This window comes from Tenrec ecaudatus, chromosome 10, assembly GCF_050624435.1.
Source record: "Tenrec ecaudatus isolate mTenEca1 chromosome 10, mTenEca1.hap1, whole genome shotgun sequence".
NCBI lineage: Eukaryota > Metazoa > Chordata > Mammalia > Afrosoricida > Tenrecidae > Tenrec > Tenrec ecaudatus.
In genome coordinates, this window is record NC_134539.1 from 14,746,260 (window position 1) to 14,766,697 (window position 20,438).

Here is a 20,438-nt window from a genome sequence, read left to right on the forward strand (position 1 = left end):
TTCAAGGCTAAATGATCTCTATAACCATGATTTTCAAGCGCACGGTTCCATTAGACATAATTTCATTTTCACCTGCATTGAAATAGCCCATCGGATAGTATTCTTTTCTAACCAGGAAAAGATGAGTGAATAAATGACTAATAATAAAAGATGGATCATGGAAGGCTTGTTTTAAGAAAAGTAAACCAAAAAGTTAAACACTTGCATGGCTGTTATTTTGACTGAAACTCCCTTTAGCCCTGCTTCCTTTCCAGCCTGCGTATGTGAAAAGGGACCTCTTATCCATGTCCATACCTACTGAGACGCCATGCGACAGGGATTTCCGTCAAGCTGTCATTTATAACAGACACCACCAGAACAGCCCGTGGAGAGAGCCTGCCTCCTGACTCTACGAAAAGCTAAGCTGATAGTCCTGCTGTGGCCTTTCCATTGCTTGCCTTGAATAAAAGACTACTCTTCCAGTGATTTTAATGTGCCAACATTTGGCTTTGCCATTTACCAGAACAGATATGATAAAGGGATTTTAACTAATATCTTAGTTAAAAGAAGTTGTTGAGCTTTTTTCAAAACCTTCAGGTGGAATGCCTTTATAAGGTTTTTCTCTTTTTTAAATGTTCATTTTCAGTGTTAGGAAAAAACTTCAAAATTTTAGTTCCAAAATTTTATTTCCTCCCCTCTCCCCGCAGCTAAAAAATGTTTATCAAGAAAAACCCCAACATTGGAGTGACTTCTAATAGCCCAGTGATTGATAGGGTAGTTAAAGGGTTACATAGTCATGCAAAAGATGTCACATGCTGAAGCCCAAGCACCAGTAAAACCATGCAAGTGTGATCAATAGTGCAAGACCTGAGCTATCAGGCCACACATTCATTAGCTCTAATCTGGGTGCATGTATAGTCAGTAGATGGTAACTTCAGGATTATGGAGATAATGCCTTCAATCTTAGAGACTCGGCTCACTTGACTTTGCTGTCTTCGTTACCTTCCATGATCCTATCTAAAAATCTTGGGTATCAAAATTTAATATGCACTTCAAGCGCTATTTTGAAGCTACCCTTTTCTATTTATCAAGAAGCATCTTGGCTACAAACTTTTGGATTTTCACCTTGTGATAAGGTTTTTCAATGTCTGTATTAATGTGTGATAAGTAAAATTGTATGATCTTATTAGGACCCCATAATCAAATATAATGGTGACAATTCACTAGGCCCTCTTCTTGTATCACCAAACTTTCTACAACAGCAATGAAAGGAGTCTAGAAGGAGCAAAATTATGGGGTTAGCTAATGGAATAAGTGTCAGGTCAACTAAGTTGTCCCATTACCTAGTTATACTTCAATTGTTAGACAGGATTATAGAATCATTTTTGTATTTCCTAAGCAACCCCCACCCAAACTCTGCGAGTGATTGTGCATTTTCTTAAGGAGACGATGCGGGGATGTGGCTCTTTCATCGCCCACGGTGATGCACAGACCCAGTGTGTTCAGGAAGGACAAGGCGGAGAGGAAACCGCACTTCACTAAGCTCCTGGGAGGTAAGTTGGAGTGGAAGTCCTCTACGTTTCTGAAAGAACTCCAAACCACAAAATCACATTTCTCGACAGCAACTGAGAGCTCTGCTTGTCGAAGCAACGTCCAACGGTTCTTCCACCCACCACACCGTCTTCCACTAGAAGAGTGAAAGAACAGCGAAGCCCCAGTTGAAGTTCTGATGGAAAGATGTTCCCCCTGCCAAAAGTGGCTGCGTCCACTGAGCGCTGACTCCCAAGGCAGTAGCTTCCGACAGTTCTCAAGACGGAGTTAAAAGATACAGGGCAATTTTAAAATGCCATTCTGATTTGCTAATGACTGTGGCTGGTTAACAGGGACTAGTTTCGATGGGAAATTATCGGTTGCTGTGCCTTCGACTTTTTTAAGTATTCTCCATGAGCACAGGATTTCATTATTAAGATTGAAATGAGATAACATACCTATAATGATGGATGAGATTACAGTGTGGGGGGGGGACCCCAACTAGAATTTGAAGGCAATCTGCAACCAGTGTTCATCAGCTACAGCCATGATGAGCAGGAGCACAGGTTGTGTGATGACTAGTAACAACTGCATGGGCGCCAGGTTGATGGGCACAAAAGCATTTACTTTTGGCAAATTCCTACTTGGCGGTGGGAATTGACTACGTTGACAAGAGATTTAGAGGGTCCTTCCAGTATTTTCTATCGATGTTTAAGAATGTCACCATCCTTGGGAATTAGAAAGGGGCCCAGTGAAAGTTCTGCACATGTGCCATTTTATGGAAAGATGATTTATAAGAAGTCAAAATTATTCAACCATTTAAAATTTATTGTTAACTCTAATTTATGTCGGCTATATTAAAGTTCCTTTCTAGGGAAAAAATAATACCACTTAACAATGCACATCAATACTTTTCATAACCGAAACGGATAAATCTTTATAAAACAGTTGCCAGCGAAGTGAAGAATGTACCTGGTGACAATATTTATTCTTAAGGGGTCATGTATTATAAAGGCGATGGAGAATGTTTAAAAGACCGCTCCCGGACTAAAACCATTGCCTTTCTCATTTTGAATTTCTCCTCGCTAATATAAAATGATGGATTGCCTTTATTTCATGTACCCCTTGATTTTCCTTTTCATTCATCATTGAGTGGCTTGAAACGAAATGCATTTAGAACCTGCCTCCAGAAGCGTGGTCTCTTTTAAATCTTTGTAAAGTAATGAAAGAACACAGTAAATCAATCTCCTTTCTGCTGTAGCCAAGGATGACCTAGACTCCACCCAAGTCTTTCAAACTATTTCTGTTTCGGCTCTGACCTCCTGAGTAGTCAACACAAAATGCCATGTCCATGATACTTTTCAAAATGAGAAAAGAAAAGCAGCAGGCTTTAAATTGGTGCCTTAGCTTAACATACATGGAACATATAATATGCACATGAAAATTATTCTCTGCACATCTCCAAACTGTTGCTCATGATGAATTTGGCCTGATTGGGCGTCTCTGACTCAAAAAGTAGCACTGTCGAGAGAGCGCATGGCGCCATGTTTAAAACTGAGCTTTACTTCCTTGGCTACGAAGCGCACAGCTTAATCTGCGGAGGGTCGCTGCACATCCCATCTCACAACCACATGTCACAGAACAAAACGGATTTCTGTCCCAAGTGGTCGGTCCTCACTTGGCATTGCCTGCTTCAACAACAAGGGCTGTTCTTCATTGGAAAAACCGTTGCTAGTTCGGCAACTCATTTTCTTCTGTTAAGATTTGCTCGGCACTCGACACTAAGATTCATAGGCTAGCTCAGTTGTCCCGATTTATCTTTAGATATGTGGAAGGAGAAGATTTTTTTAATTAATTGTTGTTTTGTGATCATAATTACATGCGTGCCCAAAGCTGTCATGGATTAGGGCGGGGAGAGGAGAAGACTGCTTCAAAATACACAGAATTGGCTATAATCTTCTCAATGTGGTTGGGGCTAAAGGTTTAAATAGTGGAGTCACTTTTTTATGAATTAAAAACTTAACTAGAAATTAAAGCTATGCCATAAAGACCAATGCAAATACCACGACAAAAATATTTCTCAAAATATGTGGAGTGATTTTTAAAAGAACAAGTAAACCTATATACCCTACATGTATTTAAAAAAACAATGAACACATACATTTGTCAAGCAGAACCATATTATAGTAATTATAACACATTTCATATTACAGCAATTTTAGAGGTTAAAAAAAAAAGCAACATTCCAGAGAAATATGTTGAAAAGCCAATGGCTGGCAAAACCACTAATTATTATTTGGTATTTTCATAACTGTGTACAGATGTTTTCAGTTAGTTCTCACTCTTTTGTTTTGTTTTGTCTTGCTTTTTTAAAAACTGGCAAAATGTCAAGTATCTTGAATAAGCTATCATCTTTATGATTTTCTCTGAACTCTGCATGTGGTGACCTTTAATATATGCACTCGGCCACCTTGGCCAGCGACTGGGAAGGCCTTGGGAATTCCAAGCTGGGCTGGGAAGCACATTTAAAGTGGCCACAAGAAGCAGCGCTCTGTGGACAAGTCTGCAAAGAACGACAGAAGCAGGCACGAGGCCCTACAGTTTTAGTGCATGTACAAGCGGGCTCCAAAAAGTTCATGGAAATAGTGAAACGAAAAGATAATAGAATTTTGCAACAAACTGTCTGAAGTCCTGTTATGAAAAGTCATCCAGCCCTGCAATACGTAAACAACACATAAATGAAAACCAAGCTAGTTCATGCCAACCTCTTGTCATTATAACCTACTCTTCCCGCTGTCACGGTGCCTGGCATTCACTGCCAACTGCTATAGCAAAACGTGAGAGCCTAATACCGGCATCATGCAATATTTTAAAATTCGGAAGTGTTGAGGATTCTTTCCTGGGATTTTTGTACTGGTGTGGCCCATGTTTTTTACAGTGGCTAATTTATTTATAAGCCACCATTAATCTGAGCTGTATATTTCACAGTTTGGGTAAACACTTCATTTGCATTGAATTTACAGCATTAATGAGATGTGAAATGTAAAATGCTACTTGAAACATAAATGATGTAAGAGAGCAGAACCCCCAAAACAAAACAAAACAAAACAAAAAGTGCTTTATCACATCTGAAATCAGTAAACCAATTTAAACCGATTGAAATAGGAAGGATGTGTCGCCTGAGATCTTGGCTTCAAAACTCATCTTCTTGGACTAAGACGCAGAAATGATGGGCAAAACATCTGGAAATCACGAAAGAACTCAAAAATGCAAACTATGTACTGCCTCTATTCTAACTGGCTCTCAAATCAGACTTCAGCGCTTGTCTTTGAAAACTAAGCTAGCCCTCCTCACTAGTCAAGAAGACGGAAAAATACCCTTTGCTGGAAATACTACATTCACAGATGACAGAGATGGAAATGGACAAAAGCCAATTTGAGAAACCCTATTCAGAGAGGTTGCGAAACAAAGGCAAAATGAGAAGCTGTTTCGGAAAATGAAAATGATCGATTGCTGTCTTGTAAGCCCCACGAACCCCCTTCTGAGTCCAGAGCCGAGAGGCAGCGTGGAGAGAAGCCCGTGCGGAAGCAGAGCTACCCCATTACACCTGGGTGAAGCGTGCCCACCTGTTGCTGATGTAGGAAGGATGGGTCTCTTGGGCTTAGTCCCACATATCGATTGGCTTGAGATGTGCCTGAGGCTGTGTAGGCTGATTAAGGAAGAACAAAAACAAAGATAAAAATTGTGAACTCCAGAACGAACACCCTGTCCATGTATAAGAACCCAGAGAAGTAGGATTTGGAACCAAAAAAAATTGGGGTTGTGGGGGGAAGGGGTGTCTCCACTTCTCTTTTGTCTGAGTGTATAGCAAGTGACCAAAAAAGAGATGGTGGTTGACTTCCCATCAACCAGTTTACCCCCAACAGAAAGAATTGATCCAGCAAGCTACACCCCAGTGTTTGCTATGGCCATCTCACTAGTGTGTTCTGGTTAGGGTCCTACGGAAGTAGCAAGGGATGGCTGAACAGGAAGGCATTCTCCCCGGTTCTCCTTTCTCCCCCACACATTGCTTGTCAAATACTGGACTCATCCATGGCGGTCTGTGATCCTGAACGTACCAGCAGACTATCTACAAGTTTGTCAGGACAAAGTGAAAGCTGCGTTTCGGTCTTTGGGGTTTGTTGTGTTTTCTTTTTAATAGTGGGATTTACACAGATGTGCTTGATGACAATAATGGAAACTGCTTCACTTAAGAGGACAGAAAATCGAGCAGGACTACCGTGAGGCGAGAGCCCATCCTCAGTTGTAGGATGGGGCCTGAAGGATCTGACTGTTGCATTGGATGTGAAAATGACCTGAAGTTTGATGATTCATATGGAAAAGGAAAAATAAACCAATAAAAATCATTTTTGCTTTCCATAAGCACATGAAACCCAATGTCTTGGGACTGGAAGGGGCTGATGGCATTTAAAAAAAAAAAAAAAAGATTTTGCCACCAGGCAGTAAATGCCTATGGTGATCACTAAAAAAAATGTTTCAATTGCTAAGGTCTCGCCCTGCAAGTGCTTTCTGGTGCAAGTGCTTTTGGGTACAGAGTGAATTTTTGTGAACGAAAAGCTTCTCTCAGTTATTAAGAGCTGCCCTTTCTTTATGAAATGCATGCATCTGACGAGCCTCTTTTTGCCCAGCCCTGTGCAGTGCCGGCGTCCCGTGTGAGAAAAAGCGGCACTGCATTTGGACTCTATACCTTACATCTATCGTTCGGGAGAAAGTTAACGTGCTTTGTTTGAAATGATTAACGAGGAACCCAGATATTCATTTTAATTGACTTTTTAAGAAAATCAATTTATTAGTTTCGCCATGTGCGTGTGAGGGATGGAGGTAGCTGGATTTTTTTAAGGTCAATTTCATAAAAACAAAGCAAAACAAACAACCACTGCAGAGGCTCAGACTCCATCTTTTAATCACCCTTGATACAAGAGCTCCAGGAACGGTAGCTGTCAGCAGCAGGACAAATGGAAAGTTGCGTTTTGGCTTTTTGGGTTTTTTCCCCAGGCTTATGGAAACCATCAGAGAGCATGGGAACCGTGAAAATGGGTGTCACCCATAGAGAGTGGGCACTAGCCCTGTGCTGCTCTGCCGTGGCCTCCATGATAAAGGATTGGCTTGGCCTCTCGGCTTGCTTGCATTTTATTGATTTGTCAATTCAATGACCATTTCTCATTATCACTGGCGTCTGGAGGGATGGAGTTACATGAGACTGTGTTTATAGAAAAGAGAAAGCTGTTCTCTAGATTTCATTTACTTAAGAGTTCAAAGTGGAAAGACACAGTCATCTTTGTACACTCAAGACCAAAAACCAAAAACAAACTCACAGCCATCAAGTCGATTACGACTGATGGCATCCCCGTAGGACAGGAAAGAATCCCCCTACTATGGGTTTCTGAGGCTGTAACTCTTTACAGGAGTAGAAAGTTCTTTCTTTCTCCCAAGGAGAGACTGGTGGTTTTGAACTGCTGACCTGGAGGTGTGCAGCCCAACTCATAAGCACTATACCACCAGGATTCCTTACAATCAGCATAGTCCTTTTGAGCTGTGTCGTTTTAATAGATCTGACCCTTTTCTGATCAACCTGCGCATGAGCATAAATCAATTCACCGACAGCTCGAAATGAGCCAGGACTATTTGGGTCAGATGCTTCCCTGAATCTCCTCTATTAATTTTACTATGTGAGAGTAAGCACCAGAAGGTTCTGGAGTTAGGTTTTAATCATTTGTTGCATGGTAGTCTTGCATTCATTTTTAAAAGTGTGTTGTGTATGTGTGTTTTTCCAATCTGTTGTTGTTGAATTGCTTTAAAATGCTTTGTTTGCCTACAGAATAAATGATAGCACTTTTAAAATTGTAACACACTGTTTTAGTGACTATCATGTACAGAGTTAAACTTTCGAACAAAAGAACTTCATTCAGTCTTATTGACTGGCTCTCAGGGGTAGTTTTACTAGTACAGAATCCTCCAACAACAAACAGGTTACAAGTAGTAATGATTATTCATAGGTATTATGGATTTACTAGTCTAGAGGACTTCATGAATTTTGAGGGGATGGGAGCTGGATTCACTGTACACATATAGAGAATTGACCGTTGTGTGGTAGTGGGGGGGGTGTAAACAGGAGTCCTTTCTAGTCTTTAAGAAGCTACGAAACCATGGATCTTTCTAGAGCACCACTCTTGTACTAGAGTGGGCAGGGGGAAAGCGTGAGAAATATGTACAACTGACAGGAAGCATGCTGAAGTCTCCTTCTTGGGGCCCAGCTCATGCCACTTCCCACTTGTACACACAAGCTCCAGTTTAGAAGCTCGTAGTGTGGGTGAAGCACATTGAGAACCATCCCTTGGGCACTTGGGTAGGTGCTCTATGAAGATGGAAGCCCATTTGGCTCAGGGGGAAGTGCACTGGTGTAATTGCTGGATTTTAAAATGTCACAGCCAGGCTAAAAAAAGTGCAGGGTTTGATGTACCCTGATAGGCAAAATGATCAAAAAGTTAAAAAGAAGAAAAAATTTCATTCTCAGATCAAGAAAGTGCATGTGGCTTAGGTGTGCCTGACACTGAGCTTGGAAGGGCTCTTACCCGCACCCAGTACGGTGACCTTTTCTACCAATGACATAATCCCCATTAACATAAACATGCAATTCTCTCACAGGGGCAACTGGTTTAGCCCTTCTCCGAAAGGCACTTGATTTCTATAGGAATTTGCAAATGAGTAACAATGACCTGATCTCTCTTTAAGTGATTAACAAAAAGCCCGTGTACACTGCGTTATGTTATTCCAGTGCAATTTAGATGTACACCTTGAACAAGCAGGCATGGCTGGATTACTTTTGCAGTTGTTGTTTACTCCAATACGTAAGCTTCTCCCTCATCAAACGGGATGCACTGATTGGAATTTGATAAGAGAGAGCAGGCGCTAGCCGGGCTCCAGGCATGCCTGCCAGTTCTACACAAATGAGAAATCTCCATCTGGTCGGGTAGCTGGAAAAGTTGCTGTGTTTCCCACCTTGGATCAGACATCCAATGGCACCTTCGATGGACATTTCTCATTTCCTCCAGAAATACTTACTGGTTGCTGTAGGTGAAGCTGCCTCACCTTCAGGGGATGTAGTGATGGGTTTAGTATCTGTCATGGTCAGGGTCACAGGCCGTACTGCACTGGGATGGGGAGAGGGTGCCAAGACAGGAGTGAAATGGCCAGGCATTTTCCCTACTACTTGACCACTGCTGTTAAGCTACAAAACAAAAACAGAATGCCAGGTGAAACAATCCCAAAGGCAGTCAGTCATCTTGTCCAACCACTCCCTCAACTCTGCTCACTCCGCTCGGCCACCCGAGCGCCCGCGGCTTCAAGTCGCAGGAGGAGCGGTCAGCCACTGGTTAGTAGTCGTAAGAATCAACAGCATTTCAGGAAGGGTCTCATCTTCAAAGCAGCCTCCCTAAGTTCCCTGGTCTTTACCACCCTTCGGACAATCGGGCCCACGTGGTCCTTTTGTATTTGGTGTTTAGACAGCTCAAGTGAAGATGTGAATGCTTAGCGCAAGGCTGGAACTGGAAGCCCTGGCAGAAGGTGGCTGCAGTGCGAAACCCAGAGCTTTCTTGTGCTCTGCTCTTCATTCTCTACGAGTCCGAGGGTTTGGGCTTCCGGGAAAAGCATTCCCTCAGTGATGAGGATGCTGACAGAAGGGAAGACAAGCCTGTCAGGAGATCGCACCCAGCAAATGCGATTGTTTACCCGCAAGGCCCATTCTTGGGCATACAGAAACCTCTAGCTCTCTCTCACAGGCAAGCAGGCTCAGACACACAATTTAGACCATTTAGAGTCTAGGATCCCCTTGAACTCGTGGTGATTTACCTATGCAGGCAGACAGAAGGAGAATGAAAACTCCAGCTCCTCGCAACGATAGACAATGCTGAACTGGGGCTGGCTTACTCCTACAGGTAAAAGCTTTTGAGAGTAAATCAAAACGTCCCGAAGTGAAACAGAGCTCGATCCAAGTGACAATTCCATTGTTATTCATGGAGAACTATGTCCACTACTGACTGGTGACATGTGTGGGGATTCACTCAGAAGTCCCTCTGGCCAAGGACAGAAAAGACCTTCCAACCTATGTCTTAATCCCTGGTTACAAATGGAATCGATGTGCTAGAAGACAACATCTTGGAAGAAATGCTGGACTACATTTCCTAAACAGAGAAGGCTCATTTTTCCTTAAGCCCCTCTTCAGATTTTCCAGAGTTGGGTTCCTAACCGTTTGCTGGGACTCTCTTCTCCACAAACCGTTCGTCCCTATCATCTAAACTGCCCAAGCAAAGAGGACCAAGGGAAGGAAACCACTTGCCCGAATGCCTGCACCCCAGTGACAAGCAGACGCTTCGGAAGAGAAAGGATGGTCAGTGAGTAGCAAGAAAAAGTACTGCGGCTTCAGGACATGAGCTGAGTCTTTGGTTGAGTTCCTCAGAGACTGCTTCATTTATTCTCGGAATAAAGTGGACTTCTTGAATATCCTGATGATTCATCATGCGCAATTTTAGGTATTTAACATCACGTCAGGGAAATTGACCGTGGTTTCCCCTGTGGAAACCTATGGGAGAGTTCTGTCTTCCACTAATTTGATCTCAAGCATTCCATCGACAGCACGGTGCCTGACTATAAAGTGTACAGCAGCACTGCCGTTCATCTCCGAACGGCCGAGCGGCTTGACTAGCCACCGAGATGAGTGCAGGGCTGGAGGACACGGGAGGAAGAGCTCACTACAGGTGAGCGGATGCTGGTCTTCTTCCGTATCTCGAGCTTACAAGATTGAATACCAAGAGCCCTATTCTGAAAGATGGAGGGATGGGGTTGAGGTAGAACTGAAAAAAAAATCAATGCAGATATAATGTTCCCACAAAAACAAAGGTGAAGTTCAGTACAAAGATTCTTTCTTGTTTCTTGCTTCCAAGAGAAAAATGCAGCCTGCTTCGAAAGCAGACCTGGTCACCCCTGACTGCTTTACCTAGCCTCCGCCCGAAAAAAGAAAGATTGCGTTTCAGCACTCCGTAGGACGAAACGCTGCTGGAGACAGTGTTTCCGTAAACACTCTTTGAGCAGATCTACCTGAGAGGGTGGGAAGAGGAGACGCATCAGAGTGACACTAGAAACCACTGCCACCCCAGCGGAGAACAGCCTGCCGGGACTGCGAGCTGTGTGCGCTGGCAGGGAATCGCCACCCACAAGCACCGAAGTTTCTTCCGTTTGATTATAACAAAAGGGCAAGACAACGAATTCCCACACCCGTGCGGAGACAGTTTTTGAAACTTGGGGGTCAGGGGAAAATGGGGAAATGGTTTTTCTTCCGTTTTCTATTTATTTGAACAGATGAAGTTCCACTCTCCCCTTGTAAGGAGATTTATAGATGAACTTTCTGACTGCAGGTATGAAAAGGGAGAGGTGCACCCCAAAATGAAGTGCACCGATGGAGTATCTGAACAGCTTTTCTCACTCAGTACTCGTTACACAGAACCCTGATAAGGGGTATTTTGTTTTCTTGGTTGTTGTTTTTTTTTTTTTTTTTTAGAGTAAGCGGTTCCTCTTAGAAGTCACTCTTTACCTTGAACACATGAAGAAAAAGTGAGAACAATATAGACAGATTATCACCTAATATGCCCTCTTAACTTATAAAGAAATTGAAATGTACTTAAAACAAGCACTGAATAATTAAAGAAATGCATAACACTAAGGGCCTGATTTTAATTTGCATAATTTTTCCCCTAACAGTGCCTAATTAAGACATCAGTTTAAAAAAAAATCCAAGGGAACTCTAAGATTTTCCACACTGAATTAACGTTAAGGACTTTTAATGGATGCCTTAATTAGACTTTGTTATTCATGGAAATTCTACACAAATTAAAATCAGACCTTGTATGCACTGTTCCCAGCTGAGTCTAGCAAAACGCTCTATGGAGCAGGAGACTTTTGAGTCCGGGCTCTGACAGAAAATTTTATGTCAAAGCTGAAGGCCCCCTTCTTTTACTGATAGCTCACTAGTATTTAGACCCATCAAAGGTCCTCCAGCATCTGAACTTTTCTTTAAAAACACCCACAGTGGGTTTACCGCCGCCCTCAGAATTCAGGAACCCTCTACTTGGTTTAGTTGATCAGTTCATGGGGCCAGAAATATGGTAACTTTGTAAGTAGCTCAACAATTGCCGTTATTAGAACTTTCAGCATCAGAGAAGGAACGTCTGCTTCAGCTGAACAATTACACGAAGTCTGAAGAGACCCCTTTCATCTCTTTTGTTTATAATTCTTAACTAATATAACCCCCTCTCCCCCCACCCAAGAGTCTGTTCTGATTCATGGGGATCCTCCTCCGGGATTCTGAGGCTGGAAATCTGTACAGGAGTAGACAGCCTCCCGGGTCTCCTCAGTGGCACGGGCCGGGTGGTGGCAGCCTAAGGCCCCATCCGCAGCAGCACCAGGGATGCGATGCACATCCGAATAACCGCCACCTTCATAACTGAGTGCTATTGCTAGCAGAATGTCTTTAAACATCCCCAAAGCCTGAGAAGATCTAATCAGCAGTGGACAGCAGGCTTGGAGGTGAAGGAGCAAAGCCAAGTACCAGCCCAGTAAGATCAAGAGGACAGTAACGCTGATCTATTGGCCACGGCAATCATTGGTATTGACCCAGCACTGGCAAGAAGACTACCTACTCGTGTTACCAAATCTCTCAGAAATGGCCTGGCCATAGAAGGAACTGCATCTCTGGTGAGTGAGAAATACCCATGAGTCACTACCCTTGAATGAATCTCTGAAACTAGTGCACAATGTTTATAAAAGGAGGGCGGGGGGTGGAGATGCTTCTAGTACTGTCACTCATTATTCAATGTAGTCATGTCTGTGCAAAGAATATTCAAGTAGTCATCAAACACTGAAAATGTTTACATTAGCAAAGCTGACTTTAATGCCTAATAGTTGGCCTATCTGTACGGAGTAAGCCCTTTTGTGTGTGTTTATTTTAGCGCATACTTTGCTCCTGCCTAAAACAAGCACCGAGTCGCTGTGTCAAGCCAGGTATTTCGGAGGTGTGAACTCCAGTTCAGAGCCTGCTTGTCGGCGTACTTTCGACATAGATTTCTCTTCAGCCGGGAGGGGTGGGTGGTGGGTGGTGGGAGTGGGGTGTCCCAAAACATCAAACCCAAAACATCGTCACAAATATGCCCTTTGGGGCAACACACTTCCTACCTGTCATTCAGCCACACTGACATGAAAACTGAGTGAGTCACCAAGAACCCTGTGATGATGGATTCCACACAGCTTGTCGCTCTGCCAGACGTCCCGTCTGACTAGCCTTCATGCCCACAGTTAGCCCCGTGCCAGATCCCTCGGGCGGTAAGTTATTTTCTCGAACGTTTTTACCTGGCTGGTCTGCGGACTGGATGGATCATACGAAGGTACGTAGTTCTTCAGCGTCTCCTGAGGATTCAGGTGGGGAGGGTATCTGATGGTCGGGTGAGAGAAGTAGCTCGCTGGGGCCGGAGGAAGGATAGCTTGTGTTGGAAATGGCAACGGTGACGGTGGGGGTGGCGTTCGAGTTGAGATGACTGCGGAAGCGAGAAAAAGATGGAGCACGGTTGGTTAGCGTTTTCAGGATTTAAACCCAATCCTCCGATGACACCAGTTATCTTCTACGATTGTTCTCAGTGCCAGTCCCGGTGAGCAAACATCATCCTAACCTCACTGCGGGGCACTGACGACCCTGCTTCCCAGATCCAGGAATGGTTACAGAGAGTTTCTCTTGTAGGAGGTATGCTGCTACTGGCTCACACATTTCTTTGAGCAGAGTGCTATCTCCCTCATTCTTCCATTAGGAGTTCTCGGTCTCAAGAATCCAGAATCGGGGAGTGGAGGCTACTTTTATTTTCTACTAAGATGGAAATCAAAGTGTCATTCAATTTTTAAGTAAATCTATAAATACTGGCTAATGGTCCTGTATAAGGAAATATAGTAATTAATAAGGGATAAGGTCACAATCGTTAAACCATATGCTTATGAATATTCAACATGGGACCTTGGGAATATTTCCTTTTAAATCCCAAAGAGCCCTACTTTACAGTTACTTTCCATCCTACCTTATTTTTTGTATGTAGCTTAAGAGATGTTGCTAAAATAAATTCAAGGAGAAAGCCCAAGCAAATGTAAATTAAAACCTTAACTTATCCACAAACCACATTTTATATAAAAAAATACTGTATAAATCATACAGACTATAAATAATGTTTCATTTTACTGAGCTTCAGTTCAGCATTATTATAACCAGAATTTATTGTTTCGTTTTCTAAGTATATCTCAAGTTCTAAAGATGGGGAAAAACGGTAACTATATGTTCATTATCTCTATCACGTTGAAGAAAATAATCATATAGGCACGGACTAAGAATATCAACCAACACATGTAGATGTGAAGGTGGTCGTTTTCTATTTACTTCTTCTAGCTCAGATAAAGGAACATGCGAATGTTTTATGTTTCATGAGACATCTTAGCAAACCAAACAGTATGTAAAGTTGAATTCTCTGACTTTAATAAAATAAAATCTTTTAGAATGCCTTCTCTCCAACTTTGAGGTTATGTACCAATAAATAAAGACACTGTTCAAAATCTAACTTTTGAAAGGCTTTAACGCTCCTAAACGAAAGTTTCTTAGAAGGTGTAAGAAATTCATTCCATATCCCTAAATGCACATCTGTGATCCTAACTTTACTCCCTGGAGTGTGCAGGACACTCCTCCTCAGAATGCCCAGCAATGGCTGCTGGAAGGCAGACTTCTGGGCCAACCACAGATGCCTGGAATCCCCAGTCCCTGGGGGAAAGCACCAGCATGCATTCCAAATGGGCGTCCTATTCCATTTCTTCTCACATTGAATTTTGAGCATAACCCACCAAGAGATGCATTTCAGAATAAAATTTATATTATTTATTAAAGCAGACACCCCCCCACTTTGAAGTATTAATTTAAGGCATACACACAATTAAAGGTATACTTTAAGGCAATATCAGCATCTACATAAAATTGGATTCTTTGGACTCTGGCTTTTAGTGTTTTCATCTCAGCTCAGCTCAACCAATTCCACACACATCCGTCCATAAACCTTCAAGGGCGCAGCTCCAGCTCCAGCTTGGGTTCTTTGGGTTTTGGGGGCATTCTCTTCTCAAGAGTCCGTGTAGGTGATGGGATAGAATTTAAAAGCAGGAAAGTGCACTGGCACCAATCGCATCGGAACGCACGTCCTTCACTCTGGCACTTTGCTTGAATGAGTTGCAGCTGGATTGATAGAATGTCATATTTCAATCCAAAATCCAGGTAGCTATCATTATGCATTGAGTCATCACCCTGAACGATAGGCTGAAATGCCAAGCCCCGCCCCTGTGGGTGTGGCCTTGTCTGGGGCAATAGGGTTTTTCTGTGCAGATGTTACTAATGACGACAAGGGGCCATACTGAAGGAGGGTGGGTCCAAATCCCTTCCGAGTGGTGTCTTCTAAGAGCAGAGAACAGAGAGTCACACCGAGAGCAAGGGTCAATGACAAGCACGACTATAAGTCAAAGACTGTCAAGAAAGGCCAGGGCCACCAGGCGCTACAAGACACAAGGACAATCTTCAGCCCTGCACTAGGACTCCTGCTCTCTGTTCTTGAAAGCCACCTGAGCTGTGTATTTTATGGCAGCTCTGGGAAGCCAAGATGTCTATCTGCTCAATAAGTCACACTAGTCCCTCAAAAAATATGAAGCAAAATACATGTTGCCTTCCATTATGTGAAAATCCCCCTATCCATGCGTACATACTTGCACGAACATATTTCCTACCTAGATTATATGATGGCACAAGCTTTGTAACTGACCTTGTGGCTCCCTCATCTATCAATGCTTTCTCCCTCATCTTGCTTTCTCCCTCATCTATCAATGGTTTTATTTAAAATCACACGCACCAAGTAACTGGTCCGCCAAGAGTCCTAAGGGGCTTAACTGCAGCATAAAATCCAAATGCCTCAGCCTTCCTCACCCGTCTGGCCTCACCTCCAGCCACTCCTTCCCTGCATACCAAGGAGCCGGTGGGTCCTTGGAAGAGGGCAATGCCTTCCTGCAAGGACCTCAGACATGGAGGCAAGTTACTCTCGTTGAAACGCCCTGCCTCCTACCGTATCGTTCCTTCTGTGCGGGGAGCTCATCCTTCAGACTTCAGTTCAGAGCACACCCCTTCCACACATCTAATCTCTGGCAAATAGCTAGTTCAATTCAGAGGAGGTGCCTAGTCAATGACTTGGCCCTCTATCTCCCTTCCAGACTAGGAATCCCTTCGGGCCATAAACTGTCTGTTCTTCACAAGGCATCTATAACAGCTCCAGTATGTGACAGGAAGTCCAAAAGTACTGCTACAAGATTATAGAATGCTTTATTTAAAAACAACAACAACACCCCCCCCCCCCAAATATGAAGTTACTATCTCACAACAAATCCTCCAACTGGCCTGCCACCTTTTGAAGGCAGAATTCCCATGACTCTGAGTCAGGACAGACTCAATGGCGGTGAGTGTGTTTGGGTAGCTTGAACCGCCCCTGTAGATATCTGTGATCTTCAATTCGCACCACTTCAAAATGGCAGCTTGGGCATGCTCCAGGGACCAGGATCATAGTCCTGCAAATGTTCTTTGTGTTTGCGGAACAAGAAGACATATGAGGGGCAAAACCAGAGTTGGAGGGTGGATGGGGCAAAATCTCAAAAACAAACATTTGTTTCCCACAGGATAGCCTTGTTGCCCTCAAAGAGGGTCGTGATGGAGAAAAAGTCATTGGCACAACTTGCCTGGTCTCTTTCTCACCAATACGATTGTTAATGTTCTTAATATTTCTCACTAATAAACCTCTATGATCAGCATGTTTAGAGAACACTGTAATATGATTCCCCCTTTGGGACCCTCTTCTAAATTTAGTTACCAGGACAACCTAATCTGACCTCTCTACCTTAAATTTAATTGACTCAGCAAGTCCCCTCAGAAATCACTGATTGGTTTGGACCTTGCTCTCTGGATCATACTGGTAAGGCTGAAATTGTCCCAGTTACAATTCACTTAAGAAAATTACCTTTATTCACCTCTATCTTGTTTAAAGGACTGATGGGGTCTCAGATCTTTTGATCTCTGTGCAATGCATTGGGTACCCATTCAGTAAAAAGCATGTGGAGGCTAAGATCTTTGCTTAAATTAAAAACCACTAATTGAGGGCAACCGTACAATATTGGGGCTCGTGGCCTGGCCAAAGGGACATACCGTTAGTCATCAGACACAATGCAAAGTAAATAAGAAAGCACTGCTCTGAGGCTCCACTTTCTGATGAACTAGGGGCAGATCCCACTTTCAGAGTCATCACACCATCAGTAAGATGCCGGCCTTTATCTATCCATTTCTGGACTTGGTCCAAGCATTTTCATTGATCGAGGTTGACGGTCTTCTCAACCTTCCTTAAAATATGCCTGATCTAGCTAAAAACTGTCATATTAGGTGGGACAGCATTCCTATAAGACTGTTGCCAAGCTTCAATAATTTGAGATGTTTGCTTGTTTAAATAGTTTTATTTTGTTTAAAAATATTATATTAACCCTGACCTCAAAATCATTTTGCTTTACCATCAGACCCAAAGAAGGAAGACATGTATGTGGAGCCATCCATTAATTGCAAAGAAACATTTAATTAACCTTTGTTTGGAATAAGCCCTGCATATAGAAACTGGAGCCCCAGCAGCAATGCTTTCATATTTACCTTTGTACCGAGTGTTACGGATGGCAGCCACTGTGCCAAATTGGCCAGGCCACAATACCCAGCCTGGTGTCATTGCCTGTAATCTGGGATCTCATGTGACTAATATGTACTGATGATATGATGCAATTATTGTTCATGGTCTGTGTCATAAACCCTACACACTAACAGAGCAAGACTAGTGTGGAGGGGATCAAGTCACATTCTTCCTTTATTCAAGTCGCTCCATTATTCAAATCACACCCTTACTTTGATGTAAGGAGTGTTGTTTATGATTGTTTGCTTTGTCCTGCATCTGACTTGACATCATTGACCTCCAGTTCCTGTCATCTGACTTGTTGATTCTGGGATTCACCCACTTCTGTAACCCCCTGAGTCAACAGCGTGTTGCCGGACCAGGTGACTGTGGGCTTCTCAGTCCCCACAGCCACATAAATTAGGAGAAGCCTCCAATCTGATGCATGGAATTAGGATTTTCCCAAATCCATACTCGTATGTGCCATTCCCTTGGGCCGGCTTCCCCAGAGGACCCAGCCTAAGCTGGCTGGTACTGAGTACGCTTCTAGCGAGGGAAAATGGAAAGACTGCGTTTTCTGAATGGGTCCTCCTGTATGGCCAGTCTCAAAGGCAACGGTGACTACGCCTCCAGAGGGGAAAGGGGTAATGAAGCACTGAGGAAGGAGGCAAAAGGAATAAGCAAAACACCATGAATAGATGAAGCATTTGTGAGAAACAGGCTCGGGTTGGTTGCTATTGGATACTTTTCTAACACGTTGTCAGGATGAGAAATATAAGGAAGCTGGCTGTGTGGTCCCAGTGTCACCTAACAAAGTGGTGAAAGAAAGAAGTGGGTCCCGGGCTTCAGAATCACTGTGCAAGTGACCCATAAAAAATCGGAATGTTGCTGCTGTGGCCTTAAAAAAAAGTCTCATTTCTTTTTGCAACAAATCTGAATTGCCTTTAAAAAAACGCTCAGAGTTTTATTGGAAGCGTAGTTGAGTTACAAATGCCAGTTGAATTCCCAAACCTGCGTGTTGTCTGAAGCTAAATGATTGATTAGGAAGGAACGGAATCCTAAACTTGGACTTGGGACCTAGAAACAGCCAATCAGGAAGACGGGGGCATGCGGCGGCCCTTACATTCCACTGCATCACTCCTGCCAACAACACCCCCCCCCAAGCCCCCGAAGAGGTTACACATCTTTGCTAATCGATCCACTCCAGAAAAGCCATTAGCCCTTTCAGTCCTATTTGATAAGATTAACCGAACTATGCCAGAAGTGTCTTTGCTGAGATGGACACTTGGGCCATCGCCTGAGATAGATTACATAAGACATTGCTGAATGTTTCCAGGACCCGCCCCATCACCCATTTGTGCTGCTAGGCCAATAACTACACTTAATTCTCAGTGAGCTCCCGTAAATGAAGCAGCAAGTGGGACTCCGGAGGAGTTTACGTTATAATCCAAAAGACTAAGCTGAATATTCTTACATAAACAGATCAAGGGAATATGTATAGGAATGGGTGTTAAGGCAAAGCTATAATGGTACAAGTGAGGTCTAGTGCATCAATAGGGCCATTCTAGCCCCGGTCCCTTATGTGCGATATTATAATTCTGGACTCGAACCTTATGGCTGTGTCCCATTTGGAGGCGGGAGGTCCTCTGTTACAGGATTAAAGTGGGACTAAGTTCTGTCCTGAGTCGTGTGTAAACCAAGCCATACCTGCTATTTCCTTGGGGCATCTCCTAGACTACTCTAGACAGAGATCTTGGACACGCTCTTCCAAATAGTTCCTTTGTGTGTGTACCTTTTGATTTATTACTATGGGCCCACTAAGCAAAGATTCTCCATATACTGATTCAGTTTTAGAGGTTCAAAAAGATCCTAATAGCACGTCTGGTTGTTCCACTGAAGCACAGATTCAATAGTGCCCTATACTAAACCAAACTGAAGTGCCAGACTCGCCTTAGTACACTGGGTAAGTGGGTATCCAACAGGATGATTGGCATGTTGCAGCGGATTGATCAGGTTGAACCTATAGGCTTACCCCTGAGGTGCCCAACGAATACACTCTTTACGATAAGAGTTAAGAGTAAATTTGTAAAGGACGTCAGAATGTCCTTGAAAACTGCTAAGACTGTACACAGTGGAGAGTGGAAATGGTCCTGCATTAAGATCTCTAACTATAATGGCGCTTATTGGCTTCATGGTGCTCGGGGCCACGTGATGTCACTTTATCCACAGAGACAAGATAGGCAGGGGCTACCGTTTTGGACAACAGAGCCAACGTCATCACAACAGTCACAGGGGCTTCTGGTGACAGCTATGTAACCGTGGTGTTACTTGGGAGTCAAACAGATGGAACAGATGTTTACTTGATCTGCGCACTTGGAAAAATTCGATGTGATGATGTGAATGGCAAAATGGAAAAATTCAATGTGAATGGCAGTCTTTCTAGAATTAGAAGACTAGAAAGTCATGTCCCAGACATGAGCCAGTGCCCCATGAGTGATGGGGAGGACAATTATCCTTGCAAAAGGACCCCCACTGCACTGCCAAAAAATGGTACTGTTTGATCCATGGTCTCTTAAAGGAGTGACCGTTCATTCAGCAAAAGGAAATAATCAAACTTTGCTGCAATTAAATTAGCTCTCAACGGACACTAATTCCAGGAGACTCAAAACAGCACGGTGGCCCACCAGGCAGAAGGAGGGTATGTGGAGGTCCAGAATGAAATGGTGCCTTGGCTCAGGCCCTGCCCACATGGGGTCCAGTGGGTCCCTGAAGCCAGGCTGGAATGACTTCCCTAGCTCTAGAATGAATCATTGGAATTCAGACAGCAACTGGCAGAATCCTTACACTGGTACCTGACAGGTGGAATAAGAGCTAAGAAAAAGCATGTCTTTCGTGGTTTAGTAAACCAAGGCTGCAGGAACACCAGAAGCAGGTTGCAATCATCTGGCAAGGGCAGTAATACACCTGTACTATCTTACCTCAGCAGTGGACCAACTCTCCGGCCTGATAGCATCATTTAGTCTAAAGGGCACGGATCACCCTTCCCTTCAATAAGACTTCACGTTA

At 43.4% G+C, this 20,438-nt stretch overlaps 1 protein-coding gene across 8 annotated transcripts in view; it reads right to left on the bottom strand.

Annotated features, from left to right (window-relative positions):
• NFIB (nuclear factor I B) overlaps window positions 1–20,438 on the bottom strand; it is a 255,948-nt gene that overhangs the window by 30,179 nt on the left and 205,331 nt on the right. For 3 of the 8 annotated variants that reach the window (XM_075559923.1, XM_075559921.1, XM_075559924.1), the window contains 3 exons: window positions 12,967–13,151; window positions 8,632–8,797; window positions 5,136–5,218 (listed from right to left, as the gene is read on the bottom strand). In XM_075559923.1, coding sequence (XP_075416038.1) covers window positions 5,136–5,218; window positions 8,632–8,797; window positions 12,967–13,151 — 434 coding nt within the window. The remainder of the gene's footprint in view (window positions 1–5,135; window positions 5,219–8,631; window positions 8,798–12,966; window positions 13,152–20,438) is intronic. The other 5 variants (XM_075559922.1, XM_075559925.1, XM_075559926.1 and 2 more) reach the window with 3 other exon arrangements.